General features: G+C 50.5%; 14 protein-coding genes across 14 annotated transcripts; 7 read left to right on the top strand and 7 right to left on the bottom strand.

Moving 5' to 3' along the window:
- Positions 1–36: 36 nt before the first annotated feature.
- On the top strand, positions 37–1,147 carry M437DRAFT_17032 (ArfGap-domain-containing protein; the record flags this gene model as incomplete). Its single annotated transcript, XM_041018885.1, has 3 exons — positions 37–148; positions 208–224; positions 275–1,147. Coding segments are annotated over 3 exons (1,002 nt in total), but the record flags the coding sequence as incomplete, so codon positions are not given.
- Positions 1,148–3,009: 1,862 nt separating this feature from the next.
- M437DRAFT_37628 (alpha/beta-hydrolase) lies at positions 3,010–5,474 on the bottom strand (the record flags this gene model as incomplete). Its single annotated transcript, XM_041019668.1, has 6 exons — positions 3,010–3,204; positions 3,271–3,409; positions 3,500–3,763; positions 3,821–3,887; positions 3,935–4,430; positions 4,479–5,474. 6 exons carry the CDS (start codon positions 5,472–5,474, stop codon positions 3,010–3,012), a joined length of 2,157 nt encoding a protein of 718 aa, XP_040884106.1.
- A 481-nt stretch (positions 5,475–5,955) lies between these two features.
- Positions 5,956–7,245, bottom strand: M437DRAFT_36455 (kinase-like protein; the record flags this gene model as incomplete). The annotated part of the gene is made up of 2 exons (XM_041019453.1): positions 5,956–6,503; positions 6,555–7,245. The coding sequence occupies 2 exons, from the start codon at positions 7,243–7,245 to the stop codon at positions 5,956–5,958; spliced, it is 1,239 nt and encodes a 412-aa protein (XP_040884105.1).
- A 210-nt stretch (positions 7,246–7,455) lies between these two features.
- Positions 7,456–8,670, bottom strand: M437DRAFT_70908 (uncharacterized protein; the record flags this gene model as incomplete). The annotated part of the gene is made up of 2 exons (XM_041025591.1): positions 7,456–8,173; positions 8,231–8,670. 2 exons carry the CDS (start codon positions 8,668–8,670, stop codon positions 7,456–7,458), a joined length of 1,158 nt encoding a protein of 385 aa, XP_040884104.1.
- An 835-nt stretch (positions 8,671–9,505) lies between these two features.
- Positions 9,506–10,285, bottom strand: M437DRAFT_37424 (HCP-like protein; the record flags this gene model as incomplete). Its single annotated transcript, XM_041019626.1, has 1 exon — positions 9,506–10,285. One exon carries the CDS (start codon positions 10,283–10,285, stop codon positions 9,506–9,508), a length of 780 nt encoding a protein of 259 aa, XP_040884103.1.
- A 1,912-nt stretch (positions 10,286–12,197) lies between these two features.
- M437DRAFT_37709 (uncharacterized protein) lies at positions 12,198–12,350 on the top strand (the record flags this gene model as incomplete). The annotated part of the gene is made up of 1 exon (XM_041019692.1): positions 12,198–12,350. A coding segment is annotated over one exon (153 nt), but the record flags the coding sequence as incomplete, so codon positions are not given.
- Positions 12,351–12,858: 508 nt separating this feature from the next.
- M437DRAFT_37736 (DUF1776-domain-containing protein) lies at positions 12,859–14,125 on the bottom strand (the record flags this gene model as incomplete). Its single annotated transcript, XM_041019698.1, has 2 exons — positions 12,859–13,569; positions 13,622–14,125. The coding sequence occupies 2 exons, from the start codon at positions 14,123–14,125 to the stop codon at positions 12,859–12,861; spliced, it is 1,215 nt and encodes a 404-aa protein (XP_040884101.1).
- Positions 14,126–14,711: 586 nt separating this feature from the next.
- On the top strand, positions 14,712–16,136 carry M437DRAFT_36668 (zinc ion binding protein; the record flags this gene model as incomplete). Its single annotated transcript, XM_041019490.1, has 2 exons — positions 14,712–15,564; positions 15,823–16,136. 2 exons carry the CDS (start codon positions 14,712–14,714, stop codon positions 16,134–16,136), a joined length of 1,167 nt encoding a protein of 388 aa, XP_040884100.1.
- Positions 16,137–16,756: 620 nt separating this feature from the next.
- M437DRAFT_36197 (uncharacterized protein) lies at positions 16,757–17,703 on the top strand (the record flags this gene model as incomplete). The annotated part of the gene is made up of 3 exons (XM_041019399.1): positions 16,757–17,126; positions 17,182–17,419; positions 17,478–17,703. The coding sequence occupies 3 exons, from the start codon at positions 16,757–16,759 to the stop codon at positions 17,701–17,703; spliced, it is 834 nt and encodes a 277-aa protein (XP_040884099.1).
- A 435-nt stretch (positions 17,704–18,138) lies between these two features.
- M437DRAFT_79736 (uncharacterized protein) lies at positions 18,139–18,671 on the bottom strand (the record flags this gene model as incomplete). The annotated part of the gene is made up of 2 exons (XM_041027234.1): positions 18,139–18,433; positions 18,496–18,671. The coding sequence occupies 2 exons, from the start codon at positions 18,669–18,671 to the stop codon at positions 18,139–18,141; spliced, it is 471 nt and encodes a 156-aa protein (XP_040884098.1).
- A 1,865-nt stretch (positions 18,672–20,536) lies between these two features.
- M437DRAFT_79735 (uncharacterized protein) lies at positions 20,537–21,123 on the top strand (the record flags this gene model as incomplete). The annotated part of the gene is made up of 2 exons (XM_041027233.1): positions 20,537–20,614; positions 20,761–21,123. The coding sequence occupies 2 exons, from the start codon at positions 20,537–20,539 to the stop codon at positions 21,121–21,123; spliced, it is 441 nt and encodes a 146-aa protein (XP_040884097.1).
- Positions 21,124–22,030: 907 nt separating this feature from the next.
- On the bottom strand, positions 22,031–22,612 carry M437DRAFT_16300 (uncharacterized protein; the record flags this gene model as incomplete). The annotated part of the gene is made up of 1 exon (XM_041018857.1): positions 22,031–22,612. A coding segment is annotated over one exon (582 nt), but the record flags the coding sequence as incomplete, so codon positions are not given.
- Positions 22,613–22,959: 347 nt separating this feature from the next.
- M437DRAFT_36167 (uracil-DNA glycosylase) lies at positions 22,960–24,012 on the top strand (the record flags this gene model as incomplete). Its single annotated transcript, XM_041019392.1, has 3 exons — positions 22,960–23,327; positions 23,384–23,843; positions 23,902–24,012. The coding sequence occupies 3 exons, from the start codon at positions 22,960–22,962 to the stop codon at positions 24,010–24,012; spliced, it is 939 nt and encodes a 312-aa protein (XP_040884095.1).
- A 201-nt stretch (positions 24,013–24,213) lies between these two features.
- M437DRAFT_37543 (uncharacterized protein) lies at positions 24,214–24,925 on the top strand (the record flags this gene model as incomplete). The annotated part of the gene is made up of 3 exons (XM_041019650.1): positions 24,214–24,286; positions 24,341–24,471; positions 24,644–24,925. 3 exons carry the CDS (start codon positions 24,214–24,216, stop codon positions 24,923–24,925), a joined length of 486 nt encoding a protein of 161 aa, XP_040884094.1.
- Between the last annotated feature and the right edge of the window lie 194 nt (positions 24,926–25,119).

The raw sequence follows: 25,119 nt of genomic DNA, 5'->3' as shown, positions 1-25,119 counted from the left end.
CCCTTTCCCTTCCCGCGCGTCGTCACCACGATCAACATGGCTAGTACAGTCAGTAAGAGGCAGCAGGCTCGCAATGAGCGTATGCTGCAGGATCTGTTAAAGGTGCCTGGGAACGACAGGTGTGCCGATTGTGCTGCAAAGAATCCAGGTAAGCAAGCCTGACCCAACACGGCACTTTCTGGAATCTGCCTGCTGACATTGTCCAAGCATGGTCGAGTTGGAGCGTGAGTAAAAGTCGCCTCCGTGTTTTGGTCCATTCTGACAACAATAACAGCTGGGAATCTTCCTCTGCATGAGCTGCGCCGCCCTACATCGCAAAATGGGAACCCACATTTCCAAAGTCAAGTCGCTGAGCATGGATAGCTGGTCTCCTGATCAGGTCGACAACATGAAGCGCGTAGGAAATGTCACATCAAACCGCACTTTCAACCCACAGAACGTCAAGCCCGACATTCCCACCGATGCCGACGAGGTCGGCGGTGTCATGGAACGCTTCATCCGCCAAAAGTACGAGCACAAAGCCTTTGTTGGCCCAAGACCCAGAAGCCATACAGTTGGAGGCACCAGTGTCAGTTCGAATGAGGGTGTTCCACCACCTCTGCCGCCAAAGCCTGGAAAGAAGTTTGGTTTCTCGCTCGGTGTCCGCTCCTCGTCAGCCACTCAACAAAGATTCACACCTCCCCTGTCGCCCGCATTGACTGGTTCCGATGGTCGCTCGACGCCGCCTATTGGAAAGATGAACAAGCCATCGCGTGTATTTGGATCCAATGTAGGAAATCAGGAGGAAGAAACCTTTGACACAAAATTGGCATCGTTGAGAGAGATGGGCTTCTCTAACGCACGCCGCAACTCGATGGTTTTGAAGAATGTAAATGGGGATTTGGACAAGGCAGTCGAGACGCTTGTGCGCTTGGGTGACACGACTTCAGGGGCACAGGGTACCCTGACACCCATGTCAGGCAGTAGCTCTAACGCAAACGGCATCTTCATCGAGAAGCAAAGGGCACAGCCAGAAAAAGCCGCTTCCTCGACAAACCCCTTTGATGCATTGGACCTGCAACCTCCACGCCGCGCCTTTACTCAGCCCGCTCTCTCGACTGCAGCTCCGCAACCTTCGTACAACCCTTTTCTCCAGCCTCAATCACAAGCACAGCCTCAGGCACAGACACAGCAATCCCTTCAAACCTCTTTCTCGGCTATGCAAATCTCCGGCCAACAGCCTCAGCAGTACCAGAACAATCCATTCATGCCTCAGCAAATCCAACAGCCTCTGCAGGCTCCTGCTTATCAACCTCGGGATACACAACAATACCAACAACCTCAACCACAGTCTAACCCTTTCTTGAGAAAAACTCAATCCCAAACATTTGCTCCCTCGAATCCATTTGGCATTCAACTATCTGCTGCTCCACAGAACCCATGGCTCGCACAGCCTCAGGTTCAGACACCACAAGCCCAGTCACCTGGTGCCTTCTACCAATCTCAACAGGACTTCTTCTCCGCACAGCCGCAGCCACAACAACAATCCCAATACCAGCAGCAGCCCCAGCAGCCACAACCCCAGCAGAACCTCTATCAACAACCGCCTCAGCAGCTGCCTCCTCAACACACCTCAAACCCCTACGCAAACATGCCACTTCAGCCTGCCTCCAATCCTTTCCAGGTACCTCAGTCGAGTCAGCCGGAACCCTACCAATCCTACCAATCTGCTCAACAGCAGATGCCTCAGCAACAGCAACAACTGTACCCACAACCTACTGGTCGCTATGGCAAGACTGACATCATGGCACTCTACAACCAGCCTCAATTGGCGCCACAGAGACCTCTGCAGCCACTTCCTGAAAACGGCATGGCTCCACCAATGCTGGCCCAGCAGCAAGTGCAGGTTCCACCTCATATGCAACAGGTGCCGCAAAGAAGCGCCACCATGCCAGTGGGAAGTGGCAGCATGAACCCCTTCGGCTCCGGTTTCTCAGCACAACAGCAAGAGCAGCAAGTCAGACCAGGCGCCAGACACGTTAGTCAGGAAAGCAGAGACTTCGTAGGCATGGGCAATGGAAGACCCCATAGCCCTGATGCATTTGCAAGTCTAAGTGCAAGATATGCCCGCTAAAGACCATGTTCCTCCTTTTTCGAAGATATACCCATTGTTTTGTTCCAGGTCTGGGTAGTTTTTTGTTCCTTCTTCTTTTGAGTGTTGGGAAGCGTCGACTCGTTTGAGCAAGCAGGTTCTGATCTTCTTTCCCTCCTCTTTTGCGTTGGGCCCCTGCTTAGCATTTTTGTCTTCTCAGCCCGTCGGGCTTTCTTTGAGAGCGAGAATTTTGTCGTTCACCCCCTTTCTTGTACATATAGTTGCATCCTTTCTTTTCTTCTTGCATTCAGCGAATGAAAATAAGATTATCGCTTTTCTGTTCTTAACATTGGGTCCTTAGACGACTTTTGTGTTTGCTGTCCTGTTTCATGTGTTCTTTGTACAGCGTGAATGTGCTGTTGAACTTGGGATCTGATGCCGTCCGCTGCGCTTCCACTACACATTTCTCCATAACTCTTTTCCATCTGAATTGGTATGTGGTTGCTATACGTATGCCCGAGGCTCCTCGAATATCACGAGAAAACACCTACTTCCTGATTTGAGACATCATTGAGGAGTTGTTCATGGAACGGCAGGGTCACCCTACCTCACGATCAACCACACTACAGTAGGTATGAATAAACTGTGCGACAATTTGTTATAGGCCTTTGGTTTGACTTTTGCGATTAGTTTAGTCAGCACGATCACATATTTTTCTTTCATAGTGTTAGGCGTGGCATGCCAAAATAATGAGAACGCTCAACGCAATGGAACTTATATAGAACTGCAACACATATCTCTGTCGTGCTGTTTAACAGGAATCCAGCTGCACGGTCAACGGTTGGTTGATTCACTCCCTAACCAAGTACAATGTGACTCATGACAGAGTCAAGAAACAAGATATTGAGTCTAATCAAATCATTTTCATCACCAGATCTTCAGGTCTCAGGCTTACCCATGCCAGCCATTTCAACAAGCTCTTCCTTGTCCTCTTTGTACCCGCCGAAGAAACTCTCGCTCTCCTCATCATCTTTACAGTATGGTGGGAGACCAGCGTACTTATTGATCCAGTTCAGCACAACCTTGTGCCAGACCAAACTGTTCTCTGGCTTGAGGACCCAGTGATTCTCATCCTAAGGCAGATGTGTCAGTGATCATCCTAGACATGGTCGAGCGTCGTTTGTGCCATTTCAACTTACAGGGAATGTGAGGAACTGGCTATCAATGCCGCGGGCCTGGAGGACGTTGAAAGCGGCGAGTCCTTCAGAGATACACAGACGATAATCTTTCTCGTTGTGGATGACCAGCTGGGGTGTCTGCCAGTGATCGAGATGACGGCTTGGATCGTTCCTGTTCCAAGCATCCAACGATGTCTCTCCAAAGGTGTCTTTGGCATCATCTGTGGTTTTGTTATTGGGTGGAGAGTACCAGGGTAAACCGCCCAAATCCGTAAAAGGAAAATAAACTTCTTCAGTCGCAAGAAGGCCGCCAGCAAAGGAGAAGATGCCATCGTGGCAGACCATTGCTTTGAACCTGCGTCCAAGGTCGTGACCGTTGAGCCAATTGACCATATATCCACCGTAGCTCGCACCGAGAGCCACTGCTCTTGTCATGTCAACTTCGGGCATGTGCTTCTCAACCCAATCGATAACATTGACGAGGTCGTTGTATGGTGCACCGCCCCAATCCTTCCTAAAGTTGAAATCGATGAGTATAAGACTTGGGACGCAGACGAAGGGAAAAGCTCACCTGATCGCGTCAGTGAAGGCCTGGCCATAACCTGTTGAGCCAGTGATATTTGGTGTAATGACCACATCTGGAAAGTTAGTTGAGCTGGTCTACCTGATGGTCAAGGTGACTTACATCCTTGCTCTGCGTAGACAGCAGGGTTCCAACGCGTACTCCACGAGTCTCCCCAAGATCCTTGAGGACCACCATGGATGAGGAGTGCAAGCGGGTACTTCTTGCCTTCTTCAAAGTTTGATGGCTTGATCACCCAAGAATGTACAGTCTTGTTCACAGTCGTGTCTGAGGCAGGTGTATGGATCGAAGATACCTGAGAGACTTTCAATCCAAGTGACGAGCCGCCTTTAGACGACGAATGTGTCCACTTCGCAGCCTGGGCATTAGCCTTAGAAGTTCCGATGATGCTGTACGATGAGTAGTCGACGAGCGAGCTGTTAGTATAGAACACGTCCCCTGACTCCAAGGGGCGGATATCAGAGACATAACCAGTATTTGTAAGCGGACGCACCACTTGGCCATTAGTAGGATCTGAAGTCAATGCAAATAGGCGACCGTATCCTTGATCTTCTGCGGAGAAGTACAATGTCTCACCGTCGCAGCTGAAGGCCAGGTTCTAACGTAGATTAGCTTGCAGTAGATTTTTAGTCCGCACTGAACATACTTGTGGGCTCTTGTCTAGGCTACCCTCCTTTGTCTGGCCGAACAAACGTTGAACCGAATCCTTCTTCAAGTCCTCGATCAAGAAGATTTGAGACTTATCGCTCTCGTACCCAGCAGTGTACATGCTCAGGAAGACAGCTTTCTTGCCGTCGGGAGAGAAAATAGGCGATGAGCTAGCACCCTTGAAGTCTTGAATCGTATACTCGAAGGGCTTTGGCGCGGGATCCTCAGTAAAGCTCTGAAGCTTAACATAGTATACATTGCACTTGGTACTCAGCGCAGGGTTGGTCTTTGGGTCTTTGGAAACAAAGATGATACCGGACTTGCTGACGTCGAAACTGTCTGTACCTCCAAAAGGTGGAATGGGACTTTCGAGACCAGCTCCTTTGAGGGCATTGACCCACTTGCTCAACTCGAACTTGCCATCCTTGGCCTTGGTCAGGGTAGCATACCACAAGGTGTTCTTCTGTGGAGTAACGTAGTCATCCCAGTGCCTAACGAATAGGTTCTTGTAAAGTTTTCCAGTGGAGTGAGTCGTGGGAGCCGTTTCCGAGTTGTATAGAGAACCGTCCGGGGAACATTGAGCCGCCAGAACAACCGCGTAAGAAGAGTCGGACAGTTGCACGATTTTCAAACTACCAGCGGGGGCGTCAATCGAGCCAGCGGTGTATGTCGAATCCTTCCAGTCAGAGGAAGACTTGGTTGTTGCAATTAGAATAGAAGTCTTGCCCTTGTCCTCACCCTTGAGGCAGGCAAAGACATCCTTCTCGCCAGGCAACCAGACAGGCTCGCTAACGCTGTTGTCCTGAACCAGAAGTGTGCTCTCATTTGACTTTGTGTCCAGGCTTCTCAGCTCGACAGTCTTAGCGTGGGAATCGAAGGAGTACGTGCTCGTGGTATAGAGGACAGAGCTGCCATCCGCGTTAGGTACACCAGCTGAGCGGCGTGGTGCCGAAAGCAACACCTCTGGTGTGAATTTGTGGGCTTTGACAGTCATTGTGTGAATGTTGCTTAAGAGGAAGTAGAAGCAGTCTCAAACATCAAGGTAAGGCAGGCATATATACGAAGTGACTGCGCTAGGAAGGCCCCGCATCGCACCTTCCTCTTTGGGTAACCATGTTGGTGCGTCTTCCCGTTGTGCTAAAGTCTGTCACACGTGTAGCTGTAATGATACGAATCACTTCAAAAATCGAGGCTGCCATTGCCGAGGGCAATCGAAAGCTTTCTCTGGATATAGCTTTGGTTCAAATGTTGACTTGTAGGACCATTGTAGCTTGTAACATCCGCAAGACGCATGAGTCAAAATGGTTCTACATTAAATTCAGCCAGTCCTCGAGGTATTCATCACTGCTGTGTCTAGTTTCGTGTAAAGACGAGAGTCAAGTATGGTGAGCCAGCTCACCTAGGCAAATCGACTTCAGTTTCGGCGTACATACATTAGTTGAGACAATCGAGGAGCTTGGAGACTATAGCTAAAGCTAATCTTCCAACGGGTCTCCATCTTCTGGCAGAGCTGCAATAACATCATCGACCATGGCGAGCAACTCATTCACATCTGGTCTCTCCGACGGCTCAACTCTCAAACACCTCCTAACCACATCCTTGATCATCTCAGTGATAGGAGCGTCTTGTGCTCGAGCATCTGAATTCGTGGGCATCTTTTGCTTTCCTCTGCTCTTGTTTGCTTGTGCGTTGTGCTCATCGGGGAATCTCCAATCACCGCCCAAAACACAGAGACTCAGACTTCCACCAGTTTCTTCGCTGCGGGCTTCGAATGGCGATTTGCCAACTAGACAGGCATATAGTGTACATCCCAAACTCCAGATGTCGACCTTGGTGTCGATGACAGAGTCGGTCTTGACGTCGAAGAGTTCGGGAGCGCGGTATGGCATGGTACTGTGTTCGGCAGCTGTATCTTGGACTTGTAGTGCAAGAGCGCGTGATGTGATGGGAGTGGGCGAAGGGGCTAATGAGCCGAGATCCATGAGAATGGGTGACTGGCCGTCGTCTGAAATCATGATGTTGCCTGGATGTCGTCAATTTTGGACGTCTAGTGTATTGCGCGTGTGCTCCTTACCAGGCTTGATGTCGCGATGTGCATATGCTCTGGTTTGACCGTCGGACATGCCCTCTTGTGCCATAGAGATCTCGCCCTCCATCAGTGGCTCGGCATCTCCTAGCTCCTCATCATCGTCGCCATGGTCCTCTCCCCTGTCGGCTCTTGCAGCATCGGCTCGTACCCGCTTTGCCCTTGCTTGTGCGCCTTTACCACCTGGAGCGCCTCCAACCTTGTAGTTGTGCATAGCTTGTAGTGCGACGCAGACACCACGGAACAGGACCATCAACCTGCGCTCAGGGAACTTTGCGCCATTGACGAGGTTGGCATTGATAGCATCCTGCAGGTTACCGCGACGGTAGTATGGAAGAAGGATATAGACAGTCTTTGCTGAGGGGTCGCTGCGATCCGGGATGACGGCATGGTCGAGAGCGTGGATGATGTTGGGATGCGGCTGGAACAAGCTGTATGCTTCGACCTCTTTGAGAGCCAGGGCCACCGACTCTGCTCCAAATGGACACCGGATCTTCTTCAAGGCGTATAGATTCGGCGACGGTGGTGATTGGACGAGGTAGACGTAGGAGAAACCACCCTCTCCCAGGAGACGAAGGATCTTGTATGAGCGGCCATTGATCTTGAGGGCGGGATTGCTCGGGAAGCAGTTGAAGCAATTGGTGAGCTGCCACATCAGATCCACCACGTACGAAGACATTGTTGCCGACATGGAGTAGTTGGCCAAAGACACAGGTTGCTCAGAGCCGGGTATGCGTGTCTCTTGCGAACACGAGCAGCTACGAGACCCTGCGGCTCCGTCGAGGTTGACATGACGATCTGCCAAGACTTGTAGTATGCAACCATCTCAAGACTTTATATATCGACAGCAGTGTCTGCCCAGATACTTGAAAATCCAATTCTTCACCTCCTAGTGCCTGTCTACTCTATCTCTAAACCCTTCCTCTTCGTCTCCATCGCCGTGTCGGAACACCTTGTCGAGATCTTGAGCATCGTCAGCATCATCGTCAAAGTCGTCGCGGTATTCCTGGTCGCTACGCAGACTAATACCATCGTCGCCACGAATTGCCTCGGTTGCTTCCCTCTCCATAGCATCATCCGAGTATTCGTATCTGCCCTCCTCGTCAAACTCATCCCCATCCGGAGCTTCACCACGAATAGCAGCTTCACGCTCTTCAGCCTCCAGCTCTTGAGCTCTGGCTTTCGTCTTGGTGTACATGATCCACCCTGTAGCTACACCTGCAGTCAGCCCAATCGCGATGCTGAGATAACTGATGGCCTTTGTTTTGGCATCCATCTTGTCTCCGCTGTCGGCAATACGTCCGAGCTGGCTACCCACGAATACATGTAGAATCAGCTTGGGAGTTGCTGCTGCCGTTGCTGCCATGAATTGTGGCCATTGCACAGTGGGAATTGTAGAGATGGCTCCGTTCGAGAGTGAATAGGGTAGTGGGCACAGTCTGATCATCATCAGAAGCTTGATGCCGTCATGTTTCAGAGTCAAGGCGAGTGCTGCGAATCGCTTGTCGTTTTCTGTGAGTCGTGTCACGTATGATCTTAGAAGCGTGCGTGATGCTAGGAATGAGGCCGTGCTGCCGATGATTGTACCGGATGCTGCAATGAGCCATCTGCCATTCAATTAGTTGCTAGGCCATTGTGGAACATGCATCCTGATGATAACCCACCCCTTTGGTACACCATAGACGAACCCAGCAAGTGTCACACAGGTAGAATACCCGATCAGCGGTGGGAAGCTGACAAAAAAGGTCGCAGCCCACAGAATCAACCAGCCGCCTGTGATATTCCTCCAGCGCTTAGCCACGGGCGACATGGCATGGAAGATCTTCTCATTGTACACAAGGAATAAGATACCAAGCACGAGTGTTGCAATGCCTGCAATGACTAACAGGATGCGTTTTGCAGGGCTAAGGCCGAAGAATGTTTTTGCAGCATTGCGTTGTAGCTTGGCTGCCTGAGCCAGTATGCCGCCTGACTTTGCTCGGCGATTTGAACGGGGAATCGAGGTTGATCGTCGAGAAAACACGGGCGAGTTGGATTGAGAGCGGCGTTCTTGTTCGTCTACAGGTAACGCCAGAGCCCGGGCGGTCGAGTTGTAGTCGGTCATGTCTAGGTAGGGTGAAGGACGAGGCTATGACTTCATCCGGTGAGCCACGCTCTGAATGACGAGGAGATGAAAGGGTACAGGAGCGGCTAGGACCTGTACTACTGCTCGAGTCAATATGTATATATGCTGGGAGATGAGCAAGAGACGATGTTAGCGGACAAGAAGAAAGGTACAATGAGTAGGTAGAGCGGACTGCTGTGGATGACGCCGGCAGCTGCTTCAGCTCGTTCCGTAGATCCCTGACTTATCTCCGTTCAAATCTCCGCCCCGAGAATGGACCCTGCCTGACCCTACTTTTACCTATATTTGGAACAGCCTCGAACATTTGATGTCGGCTAGTAGAATCCTACTCAGGCACTGTAAACAACACGCTTTGAGACTGTGAGGCCATTGCACTACAGCCATGCGCTCGCATTGCTATGAGAATAGACTAAACAAAATAAACATTAGCCATGAATCCGAGGTCCTGTAGACGCCGCTCCCATCTGTCACAGCAATGCATGTGCTCCCAGACAGCCTGCCTACGCCCCACGCTCCATCTCATACATGTGTAAACTCCAATGCTGGCAGAAAAGTATGTACAATGAAGCCAGAAGAAAAAAGAAAATGCGTCACTGGGACGGAGAAGTGAAATGCTGCATCTAATGCCAGGTACAGATGAGGATTGTAGCCTGCCAGCATTGTTTAGACATGCTACGATGCTAGGATGCTGCTGTGGCCTTTTTGCGACCGAACAGCGTCCTGGATCTGCCTCTTGCCTTCTTCACAGGCTCAGGCGTCTCCTCCCTCGGAGGTGGATCCGGCATATATTTGGGCTTGTAAATCCTGTAGGACGTTAGTATCGAGTACACTTGACATATGTTGTAAGAAAGAAGACATACCAGCTGTTACCCGCCATGCTCATACCCTTGTCCGCAGCCTGGCGGTAAAACTCTGCGGCCTTCTTCAGGTCCTTCCTGCATCCAACGCCTTGAGTGTAACAAAATCCTGCTTCGGCAAGAGCGTCCGTGTCGCCCCAACTTCCAGCGATCTCGAAACATCTGACCGCAAGTGGCTTGTCCTTTGGAATGCCCCACCCGTTCATGTATGACATGCCAAGCTCATAGATGGCAAGTGCGAACTGGGCTTTGCGTGCCTTTTGTTCCTTGGAAACTGCACCTGAAGTGTCGCTGCTGGTGTCCTCGATGAATTCCACTCCAGCTGAATCGACCGCGCGTCTAAGCCACGATACACCTTCGGCTTGGTTGGGACGCATACCCCACCCGTGTCTGCACGCGAGAGCATATAACAGCATCGCTGTCGGAAGCCCTGCCCGCGCAGCCAAGCGAAGATGATACGTCGATTTGCTGAGGGAGCCTGACGAGTGGCACTCTATGCCTTTCTCGAGATGTTGCTCCGGTGATAGACCAGCTATTTCAGTGGACGGGCTGTTTCGAACATGCGATCCTGCTCTGATCGTACGGTTCGTGCTTTCAGACGCAATCGATGGCGTCTGTGGTGTGGTCTTTTTGGTCAGTCGGCTGGGTGAAGGAGCCGGACGCTCAGCTGACTTGTTTCGATTTGAACCCGGTGCTGGACTTTGTCCGCGTGGTGTGCCTGGAACAGGACTGAGCATGGGATTGTCAAGACCCGGGCTTGGTAAGGGGCTCTCGACTATCTTGGGCTCCAGGCTAGATGGCTGTTGCTCCCACTTGAATTGGTGGTGTGCCCACGAAGACCTTGCTTCAACCGAGTCTCTGTCGAGCATGCGTCCACGAGGCAGTGAGTACTTAGAGTATACGTAGGAAGGTGCACCCGGTCCTGGGTGTACAACTGGAGTCTCTTCGCCGCTGAAACATTCCCTGTCCGATAAAGCACCAGAGATGTCTGTCGCACTATCTGAATTCTGACGTTCGACGGGCGCCCTGACACGCATGGTTTGCCTCGAGTTGGCACTCCTGGCAGTTTGCGACATGGAAGAGTCATTAGATGCCTGGCGTTCTATGGCACGGCGTGTATCAACCGTCAGATTGTTCTCAGCGCCAGGCCTTGCGAGCGAGTTGCCTCGCGGTCTGGAAAAGTTGAAAGACGGGCGAGGCAATTCTGAAGTTACAGAGTACTCGGACAGATTTGATGGAGAACGCGAAACGGGTAGCATCTCAGGGCTGAACGGAGCACGGATCTTGCTGGATGGTCCGACCTCAAGTGCTGCAGATGGACTACCATTGTCCTCTTCGGCGCTGTCGATGACCGATCTAATGCTGGCAATACTACGTGCTGATCTTGGATGTGCGGGTGACCGAGGAGGCGCCAAACTATTGTCTTGTCTCCTCGAAGATTCATTGGTCAAGGTCCGTGGTTGCGAAGATTGTATTGAGTCGATACTGCTAGTGAGACTGGGTAATGCGGGAGAGGCGTCGTCGTTCTTGAGATTCCTGGAGTCGAATGGCTCTGGAGATGAAGAGCGCGGTACTTTTATGCCAAAATAGCCCTTCTCTTCGTGCTCGGTGCTGGCTTCCTGGATGGGTTCTGGTATGTTAGGCACGTCCTGGTCGTCTCGGAGAACATTTCCTAGCATGGGGTATTGTGAAACAGGGCGGTAAACAGCACCATTGGGTGTCTGTGCCTGCAACCGGGGTGGTTGCCATTGGTCTTCCTCATCCTCGTCCTCCTCTTGATCCTCATCGTAGAGGCTCTCGACGCCACTCGACACAGATCTAAAGTATCCAGGTCGTTTTGCGAGCTCATCGGCGATGTCCTGGTGTGGTAGTCTGCTCATGCGTCTTCCGGCCTTGGAACTCTCCTCCAGCTTTCTCGCCAGGGCGCGTGAGTGAAGGGCGAAAGCATCGAGCGGAGAGAGAGCAGGCGGGATTTCACCTGCTCGAGGCGAGGGCAGGTCCATGTGGAAGTTTGGGCGAGAGCGACTGGGTAGGCGGTCGTGACCTCGAGCACCGCTCAAATCGAGGTTTTGAGGACGGTTGGTCATGATGGGTAGGCAATGAGCGGGGTTCCAGATTAATTGCGTTTTCAGCAAGTCTTAATTGGTCGCCCTGTAGAGTAGTCGATAATGTGTTGATTTGCTGCAAGGGAGGGTGTCGCCGGCGGCCAGTGCAGGTGCATAAAGCGAATTAATAGTCGTCAAAATAGAGAGATCAATGCGGACTAGAGTGCTGGCTAATTCGCATTCGTGGGGACTGTATAAAAAGGAGTGGACTGGTAGAATTGCGAGACCAAGATTGGATCGCTGTCGGACCAAGAGCGTGGCGATGAGACGCTGTCAAGGTAGTCGTGTCGAAGTACTGGGAAGGAAAGGAGTGTGTGGTGTCGTGTCGTTGGCAGGTAGCAAAACGTGAAGAAATGGAAAATAGCATACGGATAGAAGCACAGTAGAAGCCAGACGAGGGCTGACTGTGAATACGAGATGCGTTGATTGGGCTAGTCAAATCTACCAAGACCACCTGCGAAGATGGTCGTCCCCCGTGACTGCTACTGCAATACACATGTGGATCTCGTGCTGCGGCGCCAGCCATGGTTTACGGGACCCTTGAAAACCGTCGTCTGTTTTGCCGTGCTTGGACGTCCATCCCTCTGTCCGTTTGTGCAATGTCTGTTTTGGTTACGTCGCCTGCATAGCAACAATCACGAATGTACCACTTTGTCTTTTTCTGTTATCCCCTGGTTATATTTTTACGTCAGTTTGAGGGCTGAGCAATCGTCCTTGCGTGTGCTGACAGTCCTACTGTGATGACTGCTATTTAATGTGACTTTCACGCCCTTGAAAGTGGCTTGGGTCTGGAGCCTCGGCTTCAAAACCCCACTTTTGTTTTGGCTTGACAAGAGTTCGCACGCCCTGTTGCAGCATCGCAATTATCTGAGCCCCCTGAGATGAATTCTTATATACACAATTGATTTGGCCAAGGTCTTTACAAAAACTGGGTCTCAGCGTATTCGACAATGATCGTCCATGCCTTCTGCCGTCATTTCTTTGCAGGTACTGCCGTTACAACGTCTTCCGTCGGACGGACTGCTGAGCGTCCCAGCGCTTGACCCGCTTTCCGATCTTGGTCGTGAGAGAAGTATATCATTATTATTGGCCGACTGCCGTTTACTACAATATTCATGGCAGCTAAAATACACCCGACAAAGAACCCTGTAATAATGCTGCCAGACACGAGCCTGTTCGCCGAGCTGTACGCGCGGAGCAGTACATCAAATTTTCTCCCATGTGATCGATCGGTCGCTTGAAGAATCTTCGGATTCAGGAGTGTGCTGATCCTCGTTTCCAGGCGCGTGCTGCAATCCCAGCATCCAACCTACAACTCCACTAGGTATCCACGATCCGATGAAGTCGTAGATCAAGCTACCCCTGCCTACATGCCATGTACGACTGGGATTGCTGCTGTGTAACGCATCAAACATCGCCTCGTGAAGTTTGCGTATGGGTGTACCCAAAGCACCCCTGATCCTCCTGCTCTCGTCTCGTCTTTGTTTGCTTCCCGCAATTTCAATGTTTCCAAGCTTGAAATGGCAGGCGTGTAAGCCTTGAAGACCGAGCTCCGAGGACAAAGAGGCAGCAAACGCGCCTAGCGCAGAAGACACAGTGCTTTCGATTGCACGATAAGGTGGTCGCAAGGACGATATGACGTTTGGTGTGAGAAGGAGTATTTTACTCTTGAACTCGGTCACAAGCGGAAGCATATATCTTGCCACGGTGATGGTGTGCAGGACTTTTGCATTCAGAGCAGTCGACCAAGCTTCTGGCGAGAGCTGGGCAATCGATCCGACAGTCACAGATGAGACGTCGGGAACGAGAATGACACCTGCTAATGTCAGACGATGGGCAGAAGCTCCGTCGAAGGCATGGTGGTGGCGGGACAAGAAGTGGTGGAAGCGTTGCATTTGGCCTTCGGCTTTGTCGGGCTATTGCATGGTCAGTCGGGGCATGTCATTGTGGCTACCGAAAAGCACTCACATGGATGAGATCAAGGTCAAAGGGAAGCACATCCGGGCGCAACTGCTTGCGCAGGTGTTCTTCATCTTCTCTGGTGCTGGTGATGACATAGACGATGAAGCCACGACGCTCAAGGTCCATAGCGATAGCTGTAGTCAAGGGTGATGTAGGAGAACCAGCAAGGACCACAACCTCTGTCCTTGCACCATTGTTTGACTTCCTAGCTCTTCTCTTTTTCACGTGTGTCGACCTCTGTATGAACACCAAGACAGCACCTGTACCGACAAAGGCAAAAATACCAGCACTCAAAGCGGTATTGCGCGATATCCATCGGTTGATTTGGTTCCAGTAGGTGGCAGGACTGAGTGAGCGAGGTGGAGGCGGTGGCGGAGGACGAGGCCGCATCTGCTCAGGTAACCAGTCTCTTAACTGCGTCGCAACATTTTCGAAGTGTCTCTCGAGACCACCAGCAAGGTCGTTGTACTGCTGCCGTGCCGAGTCGATGAAGTACTGGGCGTCAGTCATGGCGTCCGGACGCGGTTCTTATGTTTGATGAGTGATAACATAGAAGTGGGCAGGTCTCGCGACCAAGTTCCTCGAGGGTCGTCGAAAAACACCGTCATGGTTCCTGTATGATGCGGGGTCTTTACGCAGGGAAACTGTGCCGAGCGAGTGCTTATTTTCGGTTTCATGCCTGAGCCTGCTGTTTCATGCATCTCTCTCCTTCACCCTGATATTTTCAGAACGACCAGTTTTTCTGTGAGCACAATGCCTAGATTTATTTGTCTGAGTGTGATCGTGTTCTAGAGATGAGCCAGCACGCAATGCCTCATCGTGGTCGTCTTGGCGCGCCTTCCATCTACGCGTATGGTCGTCGTGTGTTGCGGCCTCGCCACTGCTGACGAACCCGTCACTTGTTGTCTCTGCCAGCAACAATTTCAACCTTATCCTGTCTTGCAGTGACTCCTCTACACAAGTTATTGTCTACACGTTATGGAAGTGAAAGAGTGCTTGCCGGCTCCTAGCACACATTACGAGCGCCACTGATCTTGCTATCTAACTACCACCAGCTCATTTCGGCGCTGAGACGCCCTGTCACATCAAAGCAACCATGTTTCCACACGGTAACAACATCAGAGTGGGTGGCCCATCAAATCACCAAAAATCCTACCCATCGTCATTTCAAGAACATGACGCCCTGTTTGGCTCATACGAGCACCTTATGGACTGTCCGCAACCCGAAGAGGCTCTTCTCCGGCTACGAAAGATAGCTTCTCTCGTCAAGCCTCTAATGAGAAAGCGTTCTTGGAAGGTCAGAGTTCTAAGCGAGTTTCTGCCTGACGATGAGCGTCTGTTGGGCCTGAATATTAACCGAACCTACAAAATCTGTGTACGTCTACGATACACCCACAACCCAGGCACCTTCCTTCCCATCGAACAATGCGTTGACACGCTACTCCACGAACTTTCTCACATCGTCTTTGGTGCCCACGATTCGAACTTCCACGCTCTCTGGGACGAACTCAGAGACGACCATGAGACCCTCTTACTCAGAGGCTACACTGGCGAAGGTTTCTTAACTGGTGGCAGAAAGCTTGGTGGTGGTCCTGTGCCTCCACAGCATGAGATGAGGCGCTTAGCGCGTGCCAACGCAGAGCAGCGTCGTGTGCTTCAGAAGGGTTCCGGCAGGACTGTTGGAGGGAAGCGAATACCTCCAGGCGCAGATCTTCGCAAGGTTCTGGCAGACGCAGCAGATCGAAGAGCCACTATTGATCGAGGATGCGCATCTGGCACCGCCCAGGCCATCAACCTGGCAGAACAGGCTGGCAGGCATACGTTCAAGACCAAGGCAGAAGAAGACGATGCCAATAACCGCGCCATTGCAGAGGCATTGTTCGATCTTATCGAGGAAGAAGAAGCTCAAAAAATGAACGGCACTTTCAGTACGCCTCCATCTACTGGCGGTCTGACTTGGTCTAAAGAACATGGACTCGCCACAACGGCATTCAGCACACACGGTTCTGATTTGGTCAGTAGCGAGGAAGAACAGATGAGGTGGGCACTACAAGAAAGTCTGAAGGATGGCCAATCTCGAAAGCGTCCTCTATCCGTGAACGAGGATGTACAAATTCTCACCAAGCCACCACCTCTTGCAAAACCAGTACTTGCAGGACTTGCCAAGAAGGACGCGCCATTAATCGATTTGACCGAAGATGACGAAGACGAAACTCCCACTGAAAGTCCGGTCGTCCACCAACCACCTGACTCTGGAAGCTGGACATGTCGGATATGTACATGTATCAATTTGCAGACACATTTAGCCTGCGATGCTTGCGGCGGAGAGCGCCCAGCATTTATGACCCCAGCCATCAACTCTGGTATTGCTGGTCGTAGAAATGACGCGCACCCTACGGCATTCGCAGAGAAGAAACAGGCCAAACAGGAATCACTGGGATGGAATTGTAGAGAATGTGGAACTTTCGTGGAGCACAGGTGGTTTTGTTGTACCCTCTGCGGCCTAATGAAGCGCTCATGAACTTTGAAGGACGACGATGAGGCGAAGAAGCAGAAATGAAACACGATGTCTTGCTCGTGACGTTTAGAGTAAACTCAACGGCCAAGCCACACGATCGATGGCCCCGTATTATTTCCTCACTGCCTCGACAACGGACAATATTGCTCTACCCTATCCACCGAATTATGTAGCTGAATACGCGATTTTTGCGCACTTTGCAGCGTGATGAGGAGATTTCGCTGAGAATTCTGAAGCCTGCAGCTCATCCGCGCTGGCCCACACGACGCTGGTGCTGTACCGGTGTTCTAGCTATATAGCAATCCAAACAGTGTCTCAGTTCTCACAACATTGCATTAAAGTAGTCACGATCAGCAAAACGTGGTCGCAGCTCAACTCAAAAAACAAAGCTTCCAGACCAGGCGCTATGTCCATATATTAATAGTGATTGCTTGCCGCTCGTTGATCGCTTACAGCGACCGATAACAATCGTTCGTCTACGGCAATTAATCTCTTTCGGGCTTCGGACTTTTTGTCACCCTGCCAAACTTTCCTCGACTGGTGGAAGCATTCTTCTCTTCTCCTTGCTTGCAAGGCTTCAGGATACATTTTCTGGTCTCGATATCGAGAATTACGGGTACGCAATGTTTGACCGATGGGTTCGTGAGCCCTACCGCCTCGCCACTACAGACGATTATACCTCACGCTTCGCAACTTCATGGTTTCTCTCGCCTCTGCAACTGGCTGTATGGCGTGGTGTCGTCGCTTTCTATGCCTTTATCGTCATTTTCGTCATTCTGGGCCATGAAGGCAGTTTTTATGCAGGCCGATCATTCAGTTATTTCACTGTGCTCGGCTATTGGGGCCTGGCTTTCTTCTACGCCGTTTCATGCGCTCATTCAGCAAGTTTCTGGTTGTATGGTGAGTCCTGGTTGCAGAAGTGGCCGAGGTCTCTTCAGTGGTTGCATTCGGTATTCTATGCCACTGTCACGGTATTCCCTTTTATTGTGACCGGTAAGTGGGCAGTAAAGTTGTGAAAAATGATACGATGCTAACATGATCGTGGCAGCTGTATTCTGGGGTGCTCTTTCTAATGGTGCTTTGGCCGACGAGTGGTCTACTTGGTCCAACATCTCTCAGCATGCGCTCAACTCTGTCATGGCATTTGGCGAAATAGTACTTCCTCGGACACTGCCGCATCCCTGGTTCAACATCGTTCCTCTGATCGTGTTGCTCGCACTCTACCTGGGCCTTGCCTATCTTACCCACTCGACTCAACACTTCTATGTGTATCCTTTCCTAGATCCGTAAGCATACATCTCCTGCTGATATTGAACTCATGTGCCTTGCTTACTGGAGCAATAGTAAGAACGGCAGGGGCCTGGTCGCAGGAGCTTGCATCGGTATTCTGGCCGGCACAATCGTTGTCTTTGTCATTGTTCATTACTTGATCAAGCTGCGCGAATGGATCACCGAAACCAGATTCGGACTCTACGGAAACCTGTCTACTCGCAACGGCAGACTGATCAAGAGTCAAACTCACGACACCGTGGAGTTGGACAATATCAGAACCAAAGGCTCTACAGTCTAGACTTGATGTCCCTCCTCCTTTCGCCCATCCGATTTGTTTTTCCCCCCTTTCTTCAAACACCATCCTAGTGTAAATTTCTGGTCAAGCGCATGGTTTTTCTTAGAGCAGAGGTAGAAGGAAGCGGTAACGCATTATGATTATATACCCCCATCAATAACGAATTTTCATCTTGACATCGTCAATAGGCCACAATCAGGGAGCTTCCTCTCTCCAGGTGTCTTATGTTCTCAGGAGACTCGAGAGCTATTCTCAAGCTTTTTTTCCCTATGCCTTGTTGTTCATTTCAAATCTGGTCTCTCCCTTATCTTGGCCGTCTTCTTCGTCCAGACCTGTCATACCATACGAGTTCTTCGACTCTCTCTTCGCCAACTTTCGTCTATGATAAATGACACTTGTGTAGATCAGAGTGCCATAGAAAAATGCTCTGTAGTCTCATCAGCATTGCAGAACCTTAGAAACATGGGGGATAACATGCAGTGCAATGATTGTTCCGAAAAAATTCAGCAATGTCTTAATTCCGCCACTGATGTTGATGAAGATCCCAAGAAGTTCGAGGATGAAGCAGATGGTACAGAAGACACTCAGGATAATTTGAGACGTAAGCATCGTCTTTGAAGGCAGGTTCTTCTTGTGGAACCTCACGATCTCGAACATGATCATGAACAGAGCGAAGAACCACAAGATGACGAGGATGACTGCTGAGATGTATCCGAAGGTCGCACGGTTCTCGCTGTTTCGTATTGTTAGTAAGCTTGTTTTTGCTGGGTTCCTGATATTTTGCATATCGCTTACTCATATCCAAAGGTATAATCCCAGTTGTAGTCTCTATACAATGCCAGGTACCATATGTAACCAATGATATTTAATAGTGTCGCTCCAATTTGAATTGTCCACATTGGGATGAGGACCTTTCCAGACCAGGCGGTCTTTCTGTTGTAGTTCATATCCGTAGTTTTGAGAGATGTCATATCGAAAGTAGAAGCCGTGAAGCGGGTTTGAATTGCTATGTATCTTCGACAAGAGAAAGTCGTTGTACTTATATTCACATCTCAAAGAAGCATGTACTGGTCCTTGGCAAAGGATCAAGGACGGTACAGCAGCAACTTCAGATTTTATGTTGTTGCCTTGCGTCGCCTCGTATTTCCCCTCGACCAGGAAGCCGCTAAGGATTGGATCTTCGTTGCAGCGTCGACATGGCTGTGTTGTTCCTTCGATCTGCCAAAATTTGCTGACTTTGCGGATATGATCGTCGTGAATCGTGGCTTATGTCAATTCATCCTTCCTCCACTTTTGATCTATTTATAAATGAAGCTGGTTCAACCTCAGCAGCACAACAACGTCAGGCTATAGCTCAATGGTTACCTGATTCGGTACACAGCCTGCTGGGCAGAGTTTCATCCCTTTGCTGGTGCGGCCGAATGCCTGAGGCTGTGAATTAGCGGTCTTCTGTAGAACCACGATATTCAGCCGCAATGTCTGGGACCAATGACTTCAACAATGGCAAGTTTGATAAGACCGCAGAGCACTTGAAGCATTGGCAAGCGAATATGAAGGGACCGAATCATCTATATGAACAGTCAAGATTCGAACCTTGATGTTACAGGCACTTGCATAAAATCAACCTGAACGCATTCTGGCACTTCTCTCAGATCGACTCGTGCAGTCAATTGGACCTAAAACCTTAGGATCTACAAGGATTCGAAGTTCTCTTCGGAATGCTGTTGCCTGAATGGCAGATCTGGAGATCCCGTCTTCTAGCAGCGGATGCTCGGCCAAAGTGTCTTGCAAACTCAATATGGACTTTCTTTTTCCACTGGACATCGAAGGTGCCAGGATCCATGCTGATTATGATACACGAGACCGAATCCCAAGGCTGAGCAAAGTCGTTTTTGGGATTCGATCTTTCAGACAACTGTTCCTGTAGGTGATCGTTTATCAATGCTCCATCAGACTTGATCAACGTAGGCTGCGGTCCCTGATGTCTCTCAAGACCGGAGTCCACCGTCAATGTGCATCGAGATACTCGTTCCGATGACTGCACGACCTAAGCAAACAGGGCAATCATCCAGTCCTGCATCGTAGGGCATAGAGAGCTGTTGTCGGTCTTCACCTAGAAGACATGTTATTATACGTTGTAGTGGGGTAATTGTATGTCAAGAAGCCTTGCTGATAATCCACAAATACGCAACCCTGGGCCAAAAGGTCTGATTACTAGTGTGGTGGTAATTTTCGATATTCTTTGGATTTTGAACAGAACACGAAATCTCTTGGGCTGTCAAGCTCAAATCGATGACATGTAAACATCACATCGGCGGCTCCAATATAGTGTTGCTCACAGTTTGTCTTTAATCGTGTTTCAGTGCTCGACTTCTTCCGCATCTTCAACACATCGGATTGGGCAGTTGACATCAAGAGTGAGTGACATTCTCGGGCTGCTTGACATATTTGTTTCTCTCCCCATTCACGAGGTCCGGACGTGTTGGCCTCCTTTTCACTTCATCTCCTCATTTCGTTCTCACTGGTCTGAACAACACTTGTCACCACAGAATCTCCGCGAGGTTCTTTTGCTTTGTTCTCTCCTATCTTTTCTCCAGCACCATCCAGATCTCTACGTCTGCATCAAGAACTTGCCAGAACTGTTCATTTGCATCAATCTTCTCGTGAGTAAATCTTCATCACTTGCATTTATACAGCATTCCCCTTCACTCTCAAACACATCTCGAACACGTCAAGCTCCTGCAACACCCACAACAGTGCAATCTCGCGACACATATCTGATCTCCTCGACAGCCACATCATCAACAAACATCCAACTCGCGCCGCCGCTTTCAAGATGCCTGGTCTTCCACTCTCTGACACCCAGAACCGCTACCTGGCCCTGGCCTGGCTCTGCGTTGATGCCGAACCCAAGGTAAGCACTCTCACATCTATCACACAAGACTGTCTAGGGAAATTGCAAAGTACCTGCAGTGTACAACAGTACAAGCTTTTGAAGGATACCATAAATCCTCATTCATCTTGGGCATGGAACTGACTTGCCTTCTCTCCCTCTCACAGATCGACTACGAGAAGTTCTCCCAGCTCACCGGCTCGAAGACCGCAAACTCGGCTCGCGAGATGCTGCGCGTCACCAAGAAGAAGCTCCTCGAGTTCGACACTACTATCACTGCCACCAACGGCACTGTCGCACCTCCCAACACCCCTGCCGCCAAGGCTCCCAGAAAGAAGGCCACCCCCAAGACCAAGAGCACCAAGGGCAAGGCAAATAAGAAGCGCAAGGTCTCCACCGACAGCGATGACAGCGAGAACGACGAAGAGACTCCTCTAAAGAAGAAGACCGTCGTCAAGAACGAGCCTATTGACGAAGACACTGAGGCTGGTGCCGTTGCAGGTGCTGATGCCGAAGACGCTGAAGTTTGAAGCAACTTGGAGCTTTGCGGTATCTGAAAGCACTTGGGGTTCAAAACCATGTACAAACAGGATCAACGACAACGAGACGATGGAATGAACAGGGCGCAGAGAGAGATGCGAGCGCAAAGGAGAATCAACAATGCAGGATGTAAATTATCGATCAAACAAAGCCTTCATCGTGTGCAAACCTTCTCAATTTGACTTCCACATAGCGGTATGATAGACTTGATACGTGTGACTTCCCGGGACTGTATTACCCAAGCATAGTTTAAGCCGTTCTGCTTACTGGTGTTCCGTATTCAAAAATCCTTTGAGAATTCTCCGTGTAAACAGTAAAGATCGACGGGCTGGAGTATGAAAAAGGGGGTCCTGATTCGGAGACGCTCTGGTCGTCGGAGCAGCAGAGATGATAGGAGCGTGATTCAACCGTAGTTCCCACTGTTCTTCTTCCCAATCATCCAACAATCGGAAGGCAGGCACTGAAACACCCAAAAAGCCGTGGTTGTGCTTGCTGGCCAAGGGTGGGACAGTCTGGGTGGATGCAGCAGCGATGCCAAAAACGTCGTTCAATCGAAATGTAGAAATCCTGTTGAAACAAAATTGAACAAGTAAAAGATGTTTTGATTAGGGTATCAGCCTCAGACTATCGTTCGTTACGTCGTTAGAGATGTTGGAAGAAGCTTGAGCACTCCTAGAACAACAATCCTCCCAGAAGAGCACCTCCGGCAAGACCTCCCAAAATTGGAAGACCCAATCCACCTCCATAGCCGTATCCATAGGGACGTGCGTAACCATAGGCTGGACGTCCGTACATTCCGTAACCTCCGCCATAGGGTCCACCAGGATAGCCACCGCCGACACCTCCGTATGGCGCACCAAAGGGGTTAATCATGCGAACATTTTGTTGCTGGCTTTGGGCACCTTGAGGAGGAGTAAGGTAGCAGTCGCGGCCTTCGCGGTCTTTGCCGATGAACTGAGGCTGGCCGGTTTGCACAGCCCTTTGCATTGCCTGGCGCATTTCGAGATGACGCTGGTAAGCTCTCTGCTCTTCCTCGGCACGTTTCTTGCGCTGGGCTTCTCTTTCTTGGTGAGTGCTCGAGGTCATTTTGTCCTTGATCTTGCGGCCAAATTTCTTCATGCCACTAGGGTTCGAATCCTGGCGCTTAGGAGGACCTCGCGGATCATGAGCGTCGTCTTCTGAGCTCTCGGCGATGATGTCGGCATCAGTAGGCACACGACTCAGGCCTCTGATGCGGGCGCGCTTTTCGGGCGACAAGGAGGCCATGTACTCGTCGTCGTCGTAAGGATGGTGCCAGATGGAGCGCTCGGTGCGTGTGTCGACATAGAATTGATGGCTGGTCTGAGGATCATACTGTCTGATCCAGCCTTCTGGGACTTCGCGGCTTGCGTCTTCCATAGAGCGGCGGTGGTCAGGTGGAATGCCATTGCGAGTCTTGTGAGGCGTAGGGTCGGTCTTGCTGTAGGGAGGGGGCTGGTCTCCAGGGATCTGAGCTGCTGATGAGGACGCCATTGTTGTGATAATTTGTAGGTGTGGAGAGAAGAAATGTAAGAATGCAGAAGGATCAAAGAAGGATTAAAGAAGCCTGCTATCGGATCGCGGTTTCCTTGTTCCTCGCCTGTCACATGTGCTCTTGCCGTGCAAGTGATGACGCAAGACATCGTTTTTGCGCCACTCTGGGGAAAGCTCCAGCCACGATGACTTCTCGACTGACAGACAGCACAGGCCACTACGCGTGAGGCGCGTCCGCCTGAATCAATCTATTCGAGGTGCAAGTGATTGTTCTTCCCTCGAGGACGACTCACTTACTTCCTTCAATCGCTACCATGTCTCTCAAACGCAAGGCAGCTGACATTGCTGCTGCTGAAGCAAAAAAGCCAAAGGCCAACAGCTCCATCACCAGTTTCTTTGGCCCTCCCAAGTCCAACCCGTCAACGTCATCCACCAATCCGTCCAAAGGTCCAACTGACCCTGCCCCTGCACTCAGGTTCGACAAGGAAAAATGGATTGCCGGCCTGAGCAATGAACAAAAGACTCTTCTCAAACTTGAGATTGAAACGTTACACGAAAGCTGGCTTGCTGTACTCAAGGATGAAATCACGTCCAAGTCGTTCCTTGACCTCAAGAAGTTCCTCAAGAGCGAAGCCGAGTCTGGCAAGAAGATCTTCCCTCCCTCAGAAGACGTCTACAGCTGGTGCGTCTGATCAACATCTCCGTCGACTTTCTGTGCATCACTAACACAACCTTCAGGTCGCGACACACGCCGCTTAGTACCGTCAAGGCTGTCATCCTCGGTCAGGATCCCTACCATAACCTCAATCAGGCCCATGGCCTTTGCTTCTCTGTTAGACCTCCGACTCCCGCTCCTCCATCGCTCCAGAACATATACAAAGCATTGAAAAAGGAATACCCGTCTTTCGAGCCTCCACCCAACAAAGGAGGCTTGCTCACACCATGGGCCGATCGTGGTGTCCTGCTGCTGAACACCTGCCTCACTGTCCGCGCCCACGAGGCCAATTCACACGCTGGCAAGGGCTGGGAGAAGTTCACACAAAAAGTCATTGATATCGTCTGTCAGAAGCGTACTCACGGTGTTGTCTTCCTGGCTTGGGGATCTCCTGCACAGAAGCGCTGTGCAGGTATCAACGGATCAAAGCATTATGTTCTCAAGAGCGTTCATCCTAGCCCTCTGAGTGCACACAAAGGTTTCGTAAGTTTTTCCTCTCCTTGGAATCTAGAGAAGAAGAATCATCTGACCAGACTACTAGTTCGACTGTGGCCACTTTACCAAGGCGAATGAATGGCTCAAGGAGAGATATGGTGAGGATGGTGTGATTGACTGGAACCTCAATGTCGCTCCTGAAGACGCTGGCGTCTAATAGCATTGAGAGCTATATAGTAGCTGTAATTATCTGTACGAAAGTAGAGACGAAAATCCCATCCTTCGCTTCGAAATGCTGTTGCCAAAAATCTTGTTTGTGTAGCGACCCTGTCCTTCAAAGCCGAAACAATTTCTTCTTGGCAAGCTTGACCATTTTTCTTGCTGGACATTTCTCGCATACCAATCACAAAACAACAAGATGCCTGCAGTAAAGAGACAAGCAAAAGCAGACAAGCCCAAGAGGTTGAGGAAGCGCAGAGCCAGAACAGAAGGTGTGTTCTACTGGAGGGAGATCTTGTGGACATGCATTAATTGAAAACACTCAGTCTCGGATTCTTCAGACTCATCGTCGTCAGACTCCTCATCATCGTCAGAGTCCGACAGCAGTGATTCGGAGCCTACACCCAAGAAGCAAGTCGTGGCCAAGTCCAAGGTCAAGACAAAGGCCGTTGCAAAGGTTGGTGATACTTCGTCTTCCATCTCAAGTCCTGTTTCACGTTCCTCGCTTGCTTCATTTTCCATCAGTCAGGACTGGATTTTCTTCCAGGATCTTTCCCTGTCTTGTTGATTAATGCATGAACATGCGAGATAAGCTCCTCATCAGGGTACACTGACTGACTGTTATACAGTCACCATCCCGGTCATTATCACCAGAAGAAGATCAGACCATCACTACCTCCACAGATGGACCCCAGGTTGGTGATGTAGAGGCAGAAGATGCATTTACCTCATTCTACCTCCGCCAGATGACCACCGAGTTTGCCGAAGACCTCGACAAGATTCGCTCAGCAGGCGACTTCAACGACAAATCACTGGGTCTGCTGATCGGCGCACTCAAGCAGGGCCGCGAATGCTTCGACCGACACGACAGACTGGCTGTTGGTAAAGCTATCGTCGCTGCCAATCAGTGAGATTCTGCAGACCCCAAACCTTAGTGGTGCTCCTGCACTTCCAAACCATCTCAACTTCTTTCACGTGAACGAGATCTTGATATTGGGAGGTGTAGGGATGGTACCCATGGCGAACAGATGACAAGGATGCTACGGTAGCTGCTGATTTCGTTGAGAGGGACTACGGATGAGATCTATGTTACTGAGAAGAGTTG

This window comes from Aureobasidium melanogenum (assembly GCF_000721775.1).
Source record: "Aureobasidium melanogenum CBS 110374 unplaced genomic scaffold scaffold_1, whole genome shotgun sequence".
NCBI classification, from domain to species: domain Eukaryota; kingdom Fungi; phylum Ascomycota; class Dothideomycetes; order Dothideales; family Saccotheciaceae; genus Aureobasidium; species Aureobasidium melanogenum.
The sequence above is the reverse complement of the archived record's forward strand: the minus strand, read 5'-3'. Positions and strand labels throughout refer to the sequence as shown.